The sequence below is a fragment of the Nesoenas mayeri genome (assembly GCF_963082525.1).
Source record: "Nesoenas mayeri genome assembly, chromosome: 9".
Classification (NCBI taxonomy): domain Eukaryota; kingdom Metazoa; phylum Chordata; class Aves; order Columbiformes; family Columbidae; genus Nesoenas; species Nesoenas mayeri.
In genome coordinates, this window is record NC_137557.1 from 18,439,979 (window position 1) to 18,456,112 (window position 16,134).

General features: G+C 39.8%; 1 protein-coding gene across 10 annotated transcripts in view; it reads left to right on the plus strand.

Moving 5' to 3' along the window:
- Positions 1-16,134, plus strand: part of GIGYF2 (GRB10 interacting GYF protein 2) — a 78,133-nt gene that overhangs the window by 52,238 nt on the left and 9,761 nt on the right. For 4 of the 10 annotated variants that reach the window (XM_080349501.1, XM_080349499.1, XM_080349507.1 and 1 more), the window contains 13 exons: positions 2,479-2,678; positions 2,767-2,929; positions 2,998-3,213; positions 3,711-3,901; positions 4,573-4,732; positions 6,854-7,020; positions 7,425-7,513; positions 8,551-8,658; positions 9,207-9,304; positions 9,807-9,907; positions 10,699-10,860; positions 12,636-12,737; positions 15,601-15,759. In XM_080349501.1, the coding sequence (XP_080205627.1) occupies positions 2,479-2,678; positions 2,767-2,929; positions 2,998-3,213; positions 3,711-3,901; positions 4,573-4,732; positions 6,854-7,020; positions 7,425-7,513; positions 8,551-8,658; positions 9,207-9,304; positions 9,807-9,907; positions 10,699-10,860; positions 12,636-12,737; positions 15,601-15,759 (1,916 nt within the window). The remainder of the gene's footprint in view (positions 1-2,478; positions 2,679-2,766; positions 2,930-2,997; positions 3,214-3,710; positions 3,902-4,572; positions 4,733-6,853; positions 7,021-7,424; positions 7,514-8,550; positions 8,659-9,206; positions 9,305-9,806; positions 9,908-10,698; positions 10,861-12,635; positions 12,738-15,600; positions 15,760-16,134) is intronic. The other 6 variants (XM_080349503.1, XM_080349502.1, XM_080349504.1 and 3 more) reach the window with 6 other exon arrangements.

Genomic DNA, 16,134 nt, shown 5'->3' on the forward strand with positions numbered 1-16,134 from the left:
GTTGCTCACTAGATTCTAAATAGACTGTTACAAACTTTTCTTGCTACTAAGAGATAAGAGCAAGTGTCTGTTCCACTTATCTCTTCTTCTTGCCTGTCTACCCAGCTCTGAAAATATGTGGGCTATGAAAGGAGGTTGTGTGATTAAATCTTTGGCAAGCAGACCACATGGTAAACAGAATCTCTAAGTTCTGAATTGTAACTTTGAAGATACCTAGAAATAACAAAATGCTTAGAATTCAGCTTCAAAAACCGTGGTTTTGTGTCCCACTGTGAAGAGCCTGTGCTTCTGGAGTGGTGATGTGAACAATGTAAAAATAATTAAGGCTCTTCTCAATGCGTGGTCTCAAGTTGGCACATTTATGATGGCACAGAAAATTGTTGATACCAGATTTTCTTCTTCTGTCCCAAAGAGAGCTTAAGAAGAGATGCTCAGCTATTTGTGAGCCTCAGGACAGCAAACAGGCTGAAATATCAATCCGTTTGTAGGATCTGGCATTGCCAGGTTCAGGCTGTAAGCTCTGTTTTTTCACCTATTGGGAAGCCTGACATGGACATTGCTGACTGTACTGAGGAGATGTCTGCCCGTGGTTTTAATCAGAAATGGAGGCTAGTTGTCAGCAACGTCTCACTCTTAAACCTCAGAAAAAGCTCCCAAATGCCAAAGGAAATCCTGGGTTTGCTGTGTTGATGATGGAGAAGGGGGAAGTGAACTTAAAACAGCTTCTCATGCTGTGTCAGTGGAATTTTGGTGTCAGACCTTTCAGGTAGAATGTGTTGTCCTGCTTGTTGGTTGCTCCCAGAGATTTTTTTGTTCTTTTAAAATTGAACAGCATTTTAATGACATGTTTATATGCATGACACCCTTGGGAACCTGTACTTCCTGAGCTTGCAGTAAGTTGGAGGCCAGGGCGCTGTGGGCAGAGGTGCATGGGACATGATGCCAGCATCCTCTTCTGAAGAGGATGTGCACAATGGTTATTATTTAAGCTCTCTGGAGTATTTACTCCATTAGCACATCTTCAGTGAGTCCTTTTCTTTGCTTCTGTATTTTTTGAGAAGTTATTAATGAACAAGAGGTTGATGTAACAGGCCTAAGATGTTAAGAACAACTTTAAAGCAGACAGAAAAGATAAGTGCAAGCTTCCTGTACCTTATTTCTTAATGACATTTAAAAGGTTGCCTCAGAACATGGATTTGACAATTTTGCATACCAAAAATTTTGTTTGTTTCCAGGACATAACTAGAAGCATAGACTAAGTTATACAGTGGAATTATTTGCATATAAGTACACATGATATAGTGAGGGCCTTGTTCAAGTTTAACCTTTTGTGTTTCCTTGATAAAATATAATCTTAAAGCTCCTTGTGTTTCTAAAAGGAGTTTGTTTTACATTTCCTGTATTTGAGAGACCAAGGTGGATTTTTACATGTTAATACTTAAGGTTTTAGGGTTGATATGGAAACATTCCTCATGCATATAAGGCAAATGGAACAGAAGATGACATTTCGCTTCGTTACTGTGATTTTTGGTAGCCATTTGCTAAACAGCGAGACTACACTGATTGCATGGTTTCTGAGACCAAAAATAATTTTTTCTCCAGAAAAGAATACAGCCACCACTTAAAAGCACTAAAAACTAAGGTGCTTCCATTCATGCTTTGCACATTTCTGGTAAAGATAGCTTCTATTGGATGGAAAGCTGTTTAAAATCCTTTCACTCCCAATTTGTTTTCCTTAGCAGCAAGTTCTTCCTGGTTTAAATAGCAATATTGCAGACAGAGGATTTTAAGCTTGGCTAAATTTAAGTCTCTTCTGAATATATTAGAAAGAAAAGTGAAATAAAATTTATACTTGAATTTGAAAGGTTTTCCACCCTTTCCTTATTATCATTCTGAGTTTCAGTATGGCAGAGCTAAGAAATAACTGTTCAAAAGACTTTAACAGTCCTTTCAAAGGTGTTTGAGCAGTCATCAGTCCATTTTCACCTATGTGCACAGACATGTCTCTGAGGGCAGGAATTAAAAAGCGTGGATGGGTTGTTCCGGATGAGACTTTTGCAGGTAGCCTAAAACAAAATATAAAATCTTACACATATAAGGTGATGCTGGCTGGTAAATTCCATCAGCACCTAGTGTTGCTTGTCTTAGTTTGGTGCTCCAGCATGTTTTAGAATATATAGCCCAGCTTTCTTAACCTCACGTGTTTTTTTTTTTAATGCTCATAATGCAATCTATAATGTGGGGATACACAGTGGATAATACTTGAAAGTGTCCTCATTAGTGGTAAGACACTCCTTTTCTTCCCATTGTTGTTTAAGATGTCTGTTTGTAGGTGGATTGTATCGTGTAGGGGCTTTCTGAATTTCTGTCACTTTTTGACACCTCCTCACCCACCCTTTCGCCCCCCCCGTCAGCTGCTACCCCCGGCACTGGCTTGTGAAGTTATTTTCCCCCACCTCACATGGCCTTGTTTTGCAGGCTGGCGAGAACACATGGAGCGACGGCGGAGGTTTGAATTTGATTTCCGGGAACGAGATGATGAACGGGGTTATCGACGAGTACGGTGTGGGAGTGGCAGCATGGAAGACGACAGGGACAGTCTCCCTGAGTGGTGCTTAGAAGATGCAGAAGAAGAAATGGGAACGTTTGACTCCTCTGGAGCGTTCCTCTCTTTAAAGGTGAAAAGCTGTCTTGGGCACTTTGTTCACTTTCAGCAAATGTTCTCTTATGTCAGGTGGATTATGGGTGATTATGTTGACTTTGTAGAAGGTGCAGAAGGAGCCGATCCCTGAGGAACAGGAGATGGACTTCAGACCTGTGGAGGAAGGGGAAGAAAGATCTGACTCTGAAGGGAGCCACAATGAAGAAGCCAAAGATCATGAGAAGACCACCAAGAAAGAGGGGGAGAAAACAGATAGAGTAGCGGCAGGTAAGGGAGACTTCTCATGCATCTGTTCTATGCTGCAGTGTAGAATTTCCATTAATTCAATTACATAGAACCATGCAATGTTACAGAAGCAGTGGAAGAAGCAGTCCAGACATCTTCACCGGCTACCAGGTCAGATACCCCACCAAAATCCCAGCCTCCAGACCCATTGCAGACGAGCCTTTTTGAACGGAAGGAAGAGTCTGTGCCAGAAAGAACAGAGAAAACAGAAGATAAAGAGAATCAAACGGAGAATACACCACCAGCCAAAATGTCCAACAGAGAAGGTAATAAACTTGATAGGTAAACTTAGTGAGTTTCCATTACTTGTTGTGATTAGTCTTGGTTTCTTTTAAGAGGCAAAAACTGGATTATGGTGACAAAAAGCTGGAATTCACCGACTGACCTAAAAATGCCGGATTTATTTGATAGGCTATCTCAAATCCTTGCAGTGCACTGGTACTTGACATTGCAGCGCAGTCTAGAGAAGCCTGAGCTTGTTGTGGATGCACCTCAGCGTCGCAGAGCAGATCAGTCTGGACAATTGTACATGGCCAGGGAATGGGCCAGGCTGAAATGTGCTGAGTTCTGCACTCTTAGAACTGAACTGTTCCTTGAAGTTAGGTTGGTGCCTGTGCTGTAAACAGTACCAATGTGCAGCCATACATACAGGAAGGTTTGTTGGTGCTGACTTTGAGCTGCTAAATGTTTTCTACAGTAAGTTATTAAAAGTCATTTTCATTTATGTTAAAGATAACAAACTAATTTGAACACTTTTCTTTAGATTTGGCTTCTGTTGCTCAACCTTTGCCACAGATTTCTGCAGACACAGCTTCTCCTGCTCATCTTTCTCCTCCTGTTTCCAATTCAAATCCTTCTCTGCGGCCAGTTCAGACACCTGTCACAGCTGCTCCAGGCATGGGCAGCATTCCCACCGACCCAGATGATGAAGAGGGCCTCAAACACCTAGAGCAGGTAACATTTCTCAAATTCCTTTGTTGTTGACAATCGTGAGACTGGAGGACTGTGGAATGCAAAAACTGTTTGGAGCCCATAAAAACAGAAATGCAGCCGAATCTTTATACTTTGTGATGTATACCAAAAGCTGCTTTTCTCGAAAAGGCAGAGAAGGGTAATTCAAGCCTGCTTAGTATTTTTCTGAATAAGAGTAATATAGCCTGTGGTAAAGACCTAGAGATTCTTGTGCTTACGATCACTGTCAAGTAGTCTTACCATTTGCCTTGAGAAACCATAAAACAGTTTGCCCAGTATGTTTAAAAAAATAAAATACATGAAGTGCAGACTGTGTACACAAAAGTGTAGCTACTGCTGGGATGTAGAGCGTTTTCCATGGTAGTGCTCCCATACCTGTTTGTTTTTCACCATGATACTGTGTGGGGTCTCCTTGTTGAGTTGTTTTAAGGCTTTACTGAGGCAGGTGGACAGTTCTTTGTGATTCTGACAAGGCGGTAGACTGAGTTCAGGGTCTGTGGTGCAGTGACACCAGTCGTTGAGTTGCTTGTCACTCCTGGTACACTCCTGAGCACTGAGTGGGACAAGGTGGTTGTTTTTGGCACGTTCATTCTCAAACCTGTAAGCACACAACTAACTCCTGTATTCCTTGCTGATTTTGATGTCTCCTGCAGCAAGCAGAGAAAATGGTGGCATATCTGCAGGACAGTGCCCTTGATGATGAAAGACTAGCAGCAAAAATTCAAGAGCACAGAGCAAAAGGCTCCTCTATGCCGTTGTTCCATGAAGCCATGCAGAAGTGGTACTACAAAGATCCACAAGGAGAAATTCAGGGTAGGTCTGTGCCCTTTACACTTCCTCTTTTGTTTCACAGAACTGTTAAAGAGTTCTTCACAAAATTACCACCAACAGATACTGATGCTTATTTCACAAAAGCAGCACAGGGAATTTACCACTCTAGAATTAGGTTGTGAAAATAGATCTACCTGCTACTACCTCCATCAGCTCAGCATGCCTAATATCTAGAATTACATTTAATTTTGGGTAACAGTTGCCATGATTTCAAGTTTCTGTAAATGGAGGTTAGACTAAAGCCTGCCTTTCATGCCAGTAGTTGTTCAGATTTCCAGATAATATTGGAAACAAAACAAGAATGTGACCACTAAGTAGCTTGTTCAAGAATCTATGAGAAACATTGAATTCAGTTTTCTAGTCTCAGCCTAAAGACATTGAGTGTTTGGGGAAAGGGCAATTTGTTTGGAATCTAGAGCAGAGAAAACAAGTTTCCACAAGCCACTGCTTGCACATAATCTCAGTTTAAATTGTACTTGCAGCTAGTGCATTATTAGTTCATGTAACACCAACTGTTTCACACTTGCAGTTTTTGCTTAAGAAACCTTTTTTTTCTTTTTTTTTTTTCCCCCAAGGAAAGTTGGAACAGGCCTTTTGCATAGATACTTGCATCTTTGCTTTCAGAGGATGCTTTGCTTTTGAAGCTCTCAGGGCTTTGTTTTAGCTGCTGCTTAGCTGCCTCCCAAAACCACAGCCAAGCAGCGAGTTCCTTACTTGCTGTACTGCCCTAAGTAGTAGTTGCTAACGTTCAGTGTGAATTACTTCCTTGGCTGTGAACTCTAAATAGGATTTGTGGGAGTGTTATTTGTGCAATCTGTGCAAGTCTCTTGTCTGTGGGTATTACACATCTTTAGAGTTTTCTTCTCACCTCTTTAAGTTTAAATGATGTTAATCATAAAGTGTTTTTATTTGCACAGTGTGCTTTAAAACTATCTGTTAGTCACTGGGTGTTTATTGCTCGGTGATGATCTACCAGTTTTTTATTGGAGTGAATACTTCCTTGAATCTGACCTCCAGGAGTAAACATTCCCACATTTTTTTTTTTCTTGCAATACCTTCTGTGGTTTCATAGTCTCTGGGAGGAATTACCTTCTAAAGATACTTTTTCAGAGATGGGAGGGAACTATTGACCTTTCTTTCCAGAAGATTTTTGCAAAGCGTGTATTTATATGGTTCTTGCTCTGTTAAGTGATTTTCTAATTTTTTTTTTTTTTTAATATACTGGCTTTTGTGTCCATTTGTATATGTAAAAATTAGTATAGGAGTCTTCCTTTGAAGGGAGGGACTGAATTCTTTCTTGGGAACAGAGGAAGAGGAGTGAGATAGCTTTTCTAGAACGGAAAAGGGAAACTGGTTTCCTCAATATCTTAAATGTAACCTTGCACTCAGAGTTGGATCTGCTTGTCTGCTAAGTTCCAGAAGCAAAACTTCTATAAAACATACAAATTCCTCTGATTTGAAGGCAGGAGTTGAAGCAGGCTAAGGTTGTTTCATTATCTGTGCAGTATATGTGGGGAGAGTAGCACTTGTGCCTTCTGTGCTCTCAGGTAGGGGATACTGCCAAGGTCTGAATTTGAAATTACAGCTCTTGTCAACCTGAAGTCGTGAGCTTTGCTGAAGGGCGGGGTGGGTATTAGCTGCACGAAGCTCCACCCCACCTGTTTGGCTTTTGTCTCAGGGCTGACTCGTCTCCCTCCAGCACATGGTAAAGCGGTCATGTACTTTTGAATAAAGATGTATCTGGGCAATGCTGTAGCCATTGTAAAGATTATAGAATCATTTTGGTTGGAAAAGAACTTTGAGATAATTGAGTCCAGCCGTTAACCAAACGCTGCCAAGTCTACCTCTAAACCACATCCCCAACAACTTCACATATGTGTCCTATAGAATAATTTTGGTTGGAAAAGACTTTTAAGATCTATATGTACATTGACACTCCAGCTTTGAATGTGCTGTCTGTCCAGACAAGTGGACAAGAGGGACAGGAACGCCTGATGCTGGGTACTGTGTTACTTGAACGAGCACCGTGCTCTTTGTTTCCAGTATGCTCAACTTGGCCTTGCTTCCCCTTCCCCCCATGTGTGTTGGCTGGTGTTATTTCAGGTCCTTTCAGTAATCAGGAGATGGCAGAGTGGTTCCAGGCTGGATACTTTACCATGTCACTATTGGTGAAGAGAGCCTGCGATGATACGTTCCAGCCGCTGGGAGACATCATGAAAATGTGGGGCAGGGTTCCCTTCACTCCAGGTCCAGCACCGCTTCCACATCTGGTAATTATGTGACAGTTACAATATTCAAATAGTCCTGTAGCAAATGGAAATGGAACTATTTGCCTGTCAGCTGCTCTGTCTTGGAATTGCAAGTGTTCAAGCACCAAACTTGAGCCTTGTTGTTCAATTACTTTTCTAAGACGAGAAAAGACACTCAGTTTAAGAATGGTTTTTTTGCTGTGTGTGTGGCTGGAAGGCTTGGGCCTGTGATACATACAAGCACTTTCTGTTTCACAGTCACCATACTAGAGGCTTTGTTTGTACATGTTGATATTCCTCTAGATATTTTTTCTATTTTCTTTGTCTTTTGAGTTCAGAATGCAACTTCTACATTGCTTGCATTTGCAATATGCTAATGTTATTGTATATGTTACTAAAATAGAATGTTTTATTCCTAAACATAGGGTGAACTGGACCAAGAGCGACTGACTAGGCAACAAGAGTTGGCCTTGATCCAAATGCAGCACCTCCAGTATCAACATCTTTTAATACAGTAAGACTGCCAATCCCAGAGATCTTCCAGTCACTCTGTTCTGCTCTGCATTTTTCATCATCTGGGTTCATCATCTTGTCGTTGTTTCCTTGGGCAGTGGGGCTGGGAGTGCTTCACCTCCAACATTCATAGCCTGCTTCTGCAAGCATCAGAGGCTCAATAGTCTGCAGGACTAGGGCAGAGTGTGGTTTCTTCAGGCATGCTTTTCAGAGTCTTTATAGTGGTCATGCATAGCTACTTTGAGACCTGCTATTGTATGGGTAGCTGTCATGGTCAAACCAAGCCCCAGGTATCTTTGTAATGCAGTTTGGATGTTAAAGAGTCAGGAGAAGGCTACAAGTCTTCTAAACTGGACATGGTAAAGACAGAACTTTATTTTTGCCATGCGCGCTCAGCTTTTTGAAGATCAGTGGAAGGTAATTACTGGAGGAAGCCATTTGTCAGCCATTTTTGCCAAAGCTGTCAGTTGTTCAGCTCTGGCCAGTTCCTGAAAACTTGTTTTGTAGGAGCTTGGAGTCAAGAACACAGTCAGATAAGACTGCTCATTCAAGGGCTCCTGAGAGCATGTGCCATGATCATGATTTTTGAATACTTAATGTCAGCTTATGATTTGACAAGGCAAGAACCTGCCCATGTACTAGGGGATGTCTTGACATACTGGGGAAGAGATTGGTTTGTTTAGGTGGGTAGTCATCAAAGCCAGATCAGTTTGAGCAATCTCTATGTAATTTATAGAAAAAGCCAAGTGATATTGCACAGCTTGCAAGAGAAACATTGGACAGCAATAGCCAGATGACATAATTGAGGATTAAGAGAAATTTGGTTCTGCTCATGTGGACCAGTTTGTTGTCGTCTTATATTTTGGTTCTTTCCAAGGCCCCTTTCTGTGGTTTCCTCTTGTATTTAGCATGTGCCTTGTATAGGTCAGTGGGCATTAGTCCTGGAGAATGAATCTATGCACGACTTGCTGTAACTCTTAGCATAGTATGAAGAAGCAAGTGAACCAATACCAGTGATTCTCTGCTTCTCTTTTGAAGACAACAGTATGCACAGGTGCTGGCTCAGCAGCAAAAGGCCGCCCTCTCATCCCAGCAGCAACAGCAGCTCGCTATTCTCCTGCAACAGTTCCAGGCCCTGAAGATGAGGTGAGTTAGCCAAACTTGAACTGAATACCATTCTTCCTGTGCTCTAACTTGTATATAATGATAATTACAATCTTGTCAGTGTTGAAATTTGCTCTTATTTGAGCATTACATATTTTAAACGTTGTGTGAATATGAAGCAGTTGCAGAATGTCAAATACTTCTTCATATATGTAGCCTTTATCTCAGGGAATATTTAGGAAAACGAGGATGAAAATCTTAGAGTTGAAATCATGTGTTTTTGACAGACTTGTGCTGGTGGCAGAATGGCTTTGCTTATCGAGTTGTGCAATACTAGACGCTTGTTCCTCAAACTAGCCTATAAGTAGCAAAAGCAAAACTATAGCAGCAGGTGGCTTAGCCCTCAACTTGGCAGCAGGGATGAGATGAGCAAGAACTCTGTGAGCAAGTAGTATTGTCCACATCATATTTTTGTTTTAAATAGAGGTGTGGAAGGAAAGGAGTATGTTACAAGTTACTGAATCTCATGCGTGTTCAGAGCACTCCTCTCCCTGGAAGTGGCATGTTGACTCTCCCTGTTGGTATTACAGAATATCTGAACAGAACATGATGCCACCTGTTACAAGGTCTGTGTCAGTGCCGGACACTGGCTCAATATGGGAACTTCAGTCAGCTTCACAACCTACAGGTAAGATGCTTGGCACGTGTCAGATCTGTTGAGAAGAGTTCATAAATTAGAAGCCAGCATCTCTCAGATGATCATTCCCCTTTTGACACTATGGGAAATTCTTTCTGCATCAGTATTTTTGAACTGGTTCATGCTACTTTGCCTTGCAGTTTAAATTCTATTTGAGAGCTGTGAAGAATAGGGTAATGTTTCCTATGGTTATGGGAAGTCTTGTTCCAAAGGGTTTTAATGTTATAATATAAACATGTTCTGCTCCGATGGGAGGAGTTTAAATAGCTGATTCTTGTGTAAAATTTTGTAGGAAACCCAGCCTTGCTTCAGTAATGGACAAGCTTTGTTTTACAGAAGACAAGGTGGCCCTCTACTGACTAGGATTAATGTATTGTGATGATTTTAATTCATAAAACATAGTAACAGCATACATAAATTTTCCCCCTTTCATTTGTTTTTTTGTTGATGTGCTTATTTTTGCTTGTCAATGTTTGTTTTCTTCACTATCTAGTCTGGGAAGGAAGCAGTGTCTGGGATCTCCCCATTGATACTGCAGCTCAGGGACCAGCTCTAGAACAACTTCAGCAGCTCGAGAAGGCCAAAGCTGCAAAGGTCAGAAACCGTTTTGTACTCTAAGAAGTTGGGATTGCTGTTCTGCAGTGTAACTGTTTCTTGAGCCAATGGAAGACTATTAACTCTTCAATCTTCAGGCCCTTCTGCATGATTTTTATTAGATTTTCATAGAAAACACCATAAAGAGAACATGAGTTATAGAAACCAGTTACTAAATCCTTGTGGACTGCTGTTTGGAAACCATTGCTGTGGAGGTACTACTGACCTCCAAAGTAGTGGTTATGTTTCTGACACTTGTGATTAAAAAGCTCTTCAATAGCCACCTCTTTTTTCAAATGGGATCATCATGAGCCATGTCATGCCAAACCCTGAGTTGTTCTCTTAATCCGTGCCTCTTTTTGCCAGAATTGGTTTGGGGAATTGTGAGAGTCCTGTTTGTCGGGGTTGTTTTACACTTACACTGCTATTTTTTTTTAAGTTTGAACCTATATGATTCTGTACATTTTCTGAAACTGATTATTTTAAGATGTCTGCGAAGCAACTCACTGCTATCTTCTGAATTCAGAGGTTATTTTAAGGAGCTGATGTAGAAAGAGTGACTAGAGAACTGGTGCTCGTTACAGAAGAGAAATTCTCAGAAATTGCTCTAGACTATTTCAGGAATCTGGCCCCTGTAGGCAGCCAGGTGGTAGGTAAAATTATTTATAAAGGGAGAGCATCTGTCAGAGGCTTCCATCTGTTATTGTTACTATAATCTCAGCAGAGTTGCCCTAAGAAATGGTGTAGGAATACGTTACCTGCATCTGAGTATAGTTTTATGTGAATTGTAGCTAGAGCAAGAGAGGAGAGAAGTGGAAATGAGGGCCAAACGAGAGGAAGAGGAGAGGAAAAGGCAGGAGGAGCTTCGGAGGCAACAAGAAGAGCTACTTAGGAGGCAGCAGGAAGATGAGAGGAAACGACGGGAAGAAGAAGAACTGGCCCGCAGGAAGCAAGTGAGTTTCCTCAATGTAGTTCATCTCTAATAAGTTCTAATACTTTATAAAACTCACTTTAAGAATCCTGTGGGGTCTGATTAATCTTTGGTAGGTGCGTATGGAGACAGTTCTAATCTTTTTCATGTGAGTATATGAAATTATTATTCTTGTGTTCTTGATTTGAAGCGTAAGAGCCCAAATTTCAGTCTGAGAAATGGCCTTAGTGGTTTACTTCAAGATAGGTTCCTGTTTGTGAGCTGAGAGGCTTTATTCCCATGTGGAATATTTCCTTCCAGCTTCTTAGTGTCAACATTAGACTTTAGTTAGTTGCCCAGTTACTGTATATTTAATCTTTATTCACCATTTATGCAGTCCTAGTTTTTTGATAAGAGTATTGTTCTGGAGCAGACTGGAGCTTGAGCCAGCTTATTTCAGTTGAATTAAATGTTTAAGGCTCTAGTCAGAAAAAAAAAAGTGATGTAACATTCAGCTTATTTTTCCTTTTTTTAAACTTAGTAAATAATGTTTTTGAGTAAATTATTATCTGGGTTATTTTCTTAAATTGATACTTGGGTTAGGAAAAGATGTAGTTTGGACAAGCAGTAGGAGAATGAATGTAGGAGTTGAAGTATGTTCTTAATCTTACAAGAACACAAAATGGAAACATTATTAGCTTGACATCTCTAGCATTTACTTCTGAAAGATTAATTGTTCCTTAAGTGTTTTAGGAGGGAAAGACAGTGGAAGTTAATGTTTTCACTCTGCATGAGAAGGACAAGCAACATTGCTGACCTTATTCCCTAAGGAGTTAGTCAATAAGTGCCATATAAAGTAGCACATGAATAACAGGTGAAAGTAACAAAGAGTTTAGTCCTTTATAATATTTTCCATGTGCTTAGGTAGGCAGTTGTAAAGCACATTTCCTGGTTTAAGGAGCAGACATTTCTGAGGAAGCCTCTAGAGTTATTTGTAAGTTAGTTATAGACCTCAGTTCATTTGGTGTTTGGGCTTTGTCACTGAAACTCTAGTTTATTAGACTGCAGTGTGATCTGTAGTTAGCTTCCATGGTATCTTGAAGAACTGAGTATATATAAATGGCTCCTTGCTTTAATGTATCTACTTTGCGTACAGCAAGACATTATGGTATACAATGGAAAAGCGTCTTTTGATGGTAGAGTTCAAGCTTTACTGTAGTACTAAAGCAATAATATACTCAAAAGTTTAACTTTTGAGTTAGGTTGCTTTAGCTCTGTCTTAATAACAACTAATTTTTCAGCTGATCACCTGGTAACTCAATGTGTTTCATCCATGATGGCTTCAAATAAATAGACTCGGGTTGTTTCTTTTCAGACTAACAGTTTTGCTACTGTATATGACTTCTTGGAAATGTCCATTAAATTCCAAAGTTTTTGTCCACTTTGGATTTGTACAGTAAACAATCTGACTCTCCCTTTCTGAGATGTCATCGTGAATTATTATTTACAAGGAGGAAGCAGAATGGTGTTGAAAAGCAGTAACAACAAGTATCTTAGTTCATTACCAATGGAATAATTGCCACAATGATTAATTCTGAGCAGTAATGTCTTGAAAAGGTAACAAAGAGTTTAAGCACTTCTCTGTAAAGAGAAAATAATATTGTATTCTGTATTTTAAAAAAAATACAACAACTGGTCTAATATTTGAATCTGACTTCTGTACTGGAAGGCATTGTAGAATCAGGGATGAACTGATTTATTAGCATGGATTTATACGGAGGAGATGATGCTTAACAAATTTGATTAACTTCTTTTGAGGAGATGACAGTGAGAGCTGAGAGGGGTGAAGCAGTAGACTTAATCTGCCTGGACTTCAGGAAGGCTTTTGATGTAATACTGCATAAAAGACTAGTATATAAGGTTAGTAAATATGCTGTTGATGGTGAATTCTAAATAAAAAAAAAATAACTAATAGAAATTCAATTCTGTAGGATGAAATGTCATACCAAATGTTGAATCCAGTTCTGTTCATAGTTTTCATCAATTACTTGAACTGTAGAATTGCAAACAGTAATGCCCAACTTGTGTAGCTCCTTTATTTCTCTTTTGTTTCTGCTCTTATATCTTCTATTTTGTTAATGATTGATCGCTTTCAGGAACAAAACTTGAGGTTTAATAATTAGCTAATAATTGTTTTCTCTGACCTATATTTTTAGTACTCCCTTTAAAGTACATGGTTCAAAGATAAGATCCACAAAACTAAAACATTTGTAAGCCCTAATAACATAGACAAGCAGAATTGCTGATGTTGAATAACTACAAAAATTTCTATTTTATTTAAGAATCCAGAGTCTACTGAAATGAGGCTTACTACTTCCAGATTTTCTGCAATATTATTTCAGATTTTTAAAAATATCTATAAGTTGTCTGTACAGCAAGATATGTGTGCTTGAAAACAATTATTAGAAAAGATGCTAAGGAATACTGGGATTTTCTTGTAGTGGGGAGCCATGAGTATGGGAGCAGTAAGCACCAAAGGAATGAGCCCATTTCCCATACAAGTCAGTGGCAGGAAGCTGGAGAGCTTGGGATGGTTTTGGTCACATGCTCAAACGAAAATACCGAATAATAAGATACAGAAGTGAATATTAATACAGTCTTTTCTAAAACCGAAGCTGGACAAAGGAATTACATCACCCACGTGGTTCCCAGTTTTTCAAAATCTTGCAGATTTTTTTTTGTCCCCATGTTTTTACAACACTGCTCATCTTTAGTTCTTTTGAGGAAAGAAGTATTTTTTTGAATTGCTGTCATTCAACAGTGTTTCTCCTGCCATGCCCAAGCGAGAAAGAGATCCCTACAGTTTTATTAATGACAATTCTAACCTCATTTCCCAAAGGAAGACGAGGGCAGAGGTATCAGTGAACTGCTGTCATACAGGAGGACCTGGTGCCTTTGTTCGTCTCTCTCTGGCACTGTGTGTTATGCCAGTGACTCATGCTGAGTGCCCCCCCAGCCTGGGTGGCTGCTGGGTGTCCTGAGCTGGGATCCTGCTCTGTAGTCTCCAGTTGAACAAAACGCCTCCAGCCTCCTCCATAGGATTTTCAGCCAAACAACAAGCAGAAATTTTTCAGCACTTGTACTGGGGACACTTATTATTGTGACTTGCCTGCATGTGTCCAGTTAATTGTTATGGGCCCAAATAACAAAATGGTCAAGGTGTTGTGTGTTGTGCTTGAAGCTTTTGTGACTGTGACAAATCAAGGGCTTGATTAACGAGAAAATGATTCACAGGCTACTGTTTCATGTCCAACTCATAGAAGAAAAACTTACACGTAAAGCACTTACATTTAGCACTAAACCACTGAAATTATATACAGGAGTATGAAAGACTTCTTGGCTTGCAGCCAGCAGCTCTTCAGTGCCATAGAATCAATTATAAAAGTTGTTGTGTCTGTTGGACATATCATAGACATATGAAGTCTGAAGAGAGAAACCTGGTCCAATTGTTCAGTGAACTGTTTTGCACATTATCTGTGCTGTGTATATATGAAGGTTTGGTATTAGATTTAGTAAAAGGGTCTTAGATTTCAGAAATAACTTCCTTGATTTACCAGAGTTCAAAATTTATATTTATGCCACACGATTAATCTCCCCTCATCTTGTGAATAATGTATTACTTGTAAAAAAAAAAAAAACCAACTTGTCAGAGTATGATTACACAGTACTGATTGTTCAAAGGGAAAAGGTATTTATGAAAGCATAAAAGTTCTTGTCCAAAAAATAGGATCTCTGGGTTGAGTTGATAGGATAAGTCAGAAAGGGGAGGGATGAAAAGCAGGGTGACCTTTAACATAGGTGCTGGACTTCAGAGATCAGAAAAGGCAGCAAAAAGTGAGGCTATTTTGTCCAAGGGAAGTCAGGACTAGGGGAAAAGTTGCACAGATGCGCTCCTGTTTATACAGGAGGCCAGCAGAAGGCTGGTGGTGCCCTATTCCTTCAAAAAGCAAGTAGCAGAATGGAAAAGTTTCTGTTGATGTTGCTCTCCAGAGCAGTAGGAAAGGGTGCTGATGTTTATTTTTGAGTTCATAATTTTGCTACTTGGGAAGCAAAACAGTTTATTGGAAGCTATTATAATAATTTGGGATAGCCCAAAATCAAAGCCCTTGAGACCTTTTGTCACCCATGCTATTTAAATAGCATAGGAACAGCCCAGTTGAAGCCCTTTCCTGAAATTCCATGTCTCTGGGACTTAGTGTCCTTAAGTGCACTGAGCTGCTTAATCAAGCTTATTGCTGGTGTCTGGAGATGTGGTTTGAGTTTCATACTGCACTTGAGGAGTGGTCAGTGTTTAGAAACTCCTGTAAGTAGGAAAATCTTGCAATTTACACCCAACACCCCAAAAAAGGAATTATTTATAACTGCACATTAAAATATATATATATATCTTCAAGTACAGTCAGTACATATTAGAAAGAGGTGTCTCACCCTATGTTTTAATTCTCAACACCATTATTTTTAAAACTAAAGATAAACAATGATTTCATGTGTTTCTTCTTTTATTAAAATAATTCACTTATGTATGAGATGCACATTGCATCAAAAAACTTGTAAACATCTGAGTCTGTAGTGTTTAACATAGTTGTTTTGGTAACGCTTAGCCTGGAGCTAAGAAGCTTTTCTTGAGGCCATTTATCTGGCCAGACCATGTTGTAGTCTGTGTTCTGATGTAGTTCATCAATAAAATGGCATTTATAGATTGACATTTTGTTCCCAAATCCAGGAGGAAGCCCTGAGGCGACAAAGAGAGCAGGAAATTGCACTAAGGCGGCAGCGGGAGGAAGAGGAGCGGCAACAGCAGGAGGAAGCACTTAGAAGATTGGAAGAGAGAAGAAGAGAAGAGGAGGAAAGACGGCAGCGAGAGGAGTTAATTCGTAAACAGGTAAAAAATGGCAAAAGGGACCTATTAAATTTAATTATAGAGGCTGCCAGAACAAACAAGCTTCGAGACTTTCATCTGTGTCTGAGAAACCATTCATTTTGGTGGAGGAAGGCAAAGCTTATAGACAGGATCAAATGAATGAAAAATAGGTTGTTTACCTGTATCCTGATTTCAGATGAAACAATCAGAATCCAATTTGCTTTTTGGAAAAGAGATTTGTGTTGAATGCATGTATTCCTTAGTGTCTGAGCCTTAAGGATGGCTTTGCTGCAAGTTATTTCTACTTCTTTCTCCAAAACAAAGGCAGAGGACTGTACCAGAAAAAGAGTAATTTATTTTGAATTGTCATTCTGAGTATTTACTATGGATTTGTTA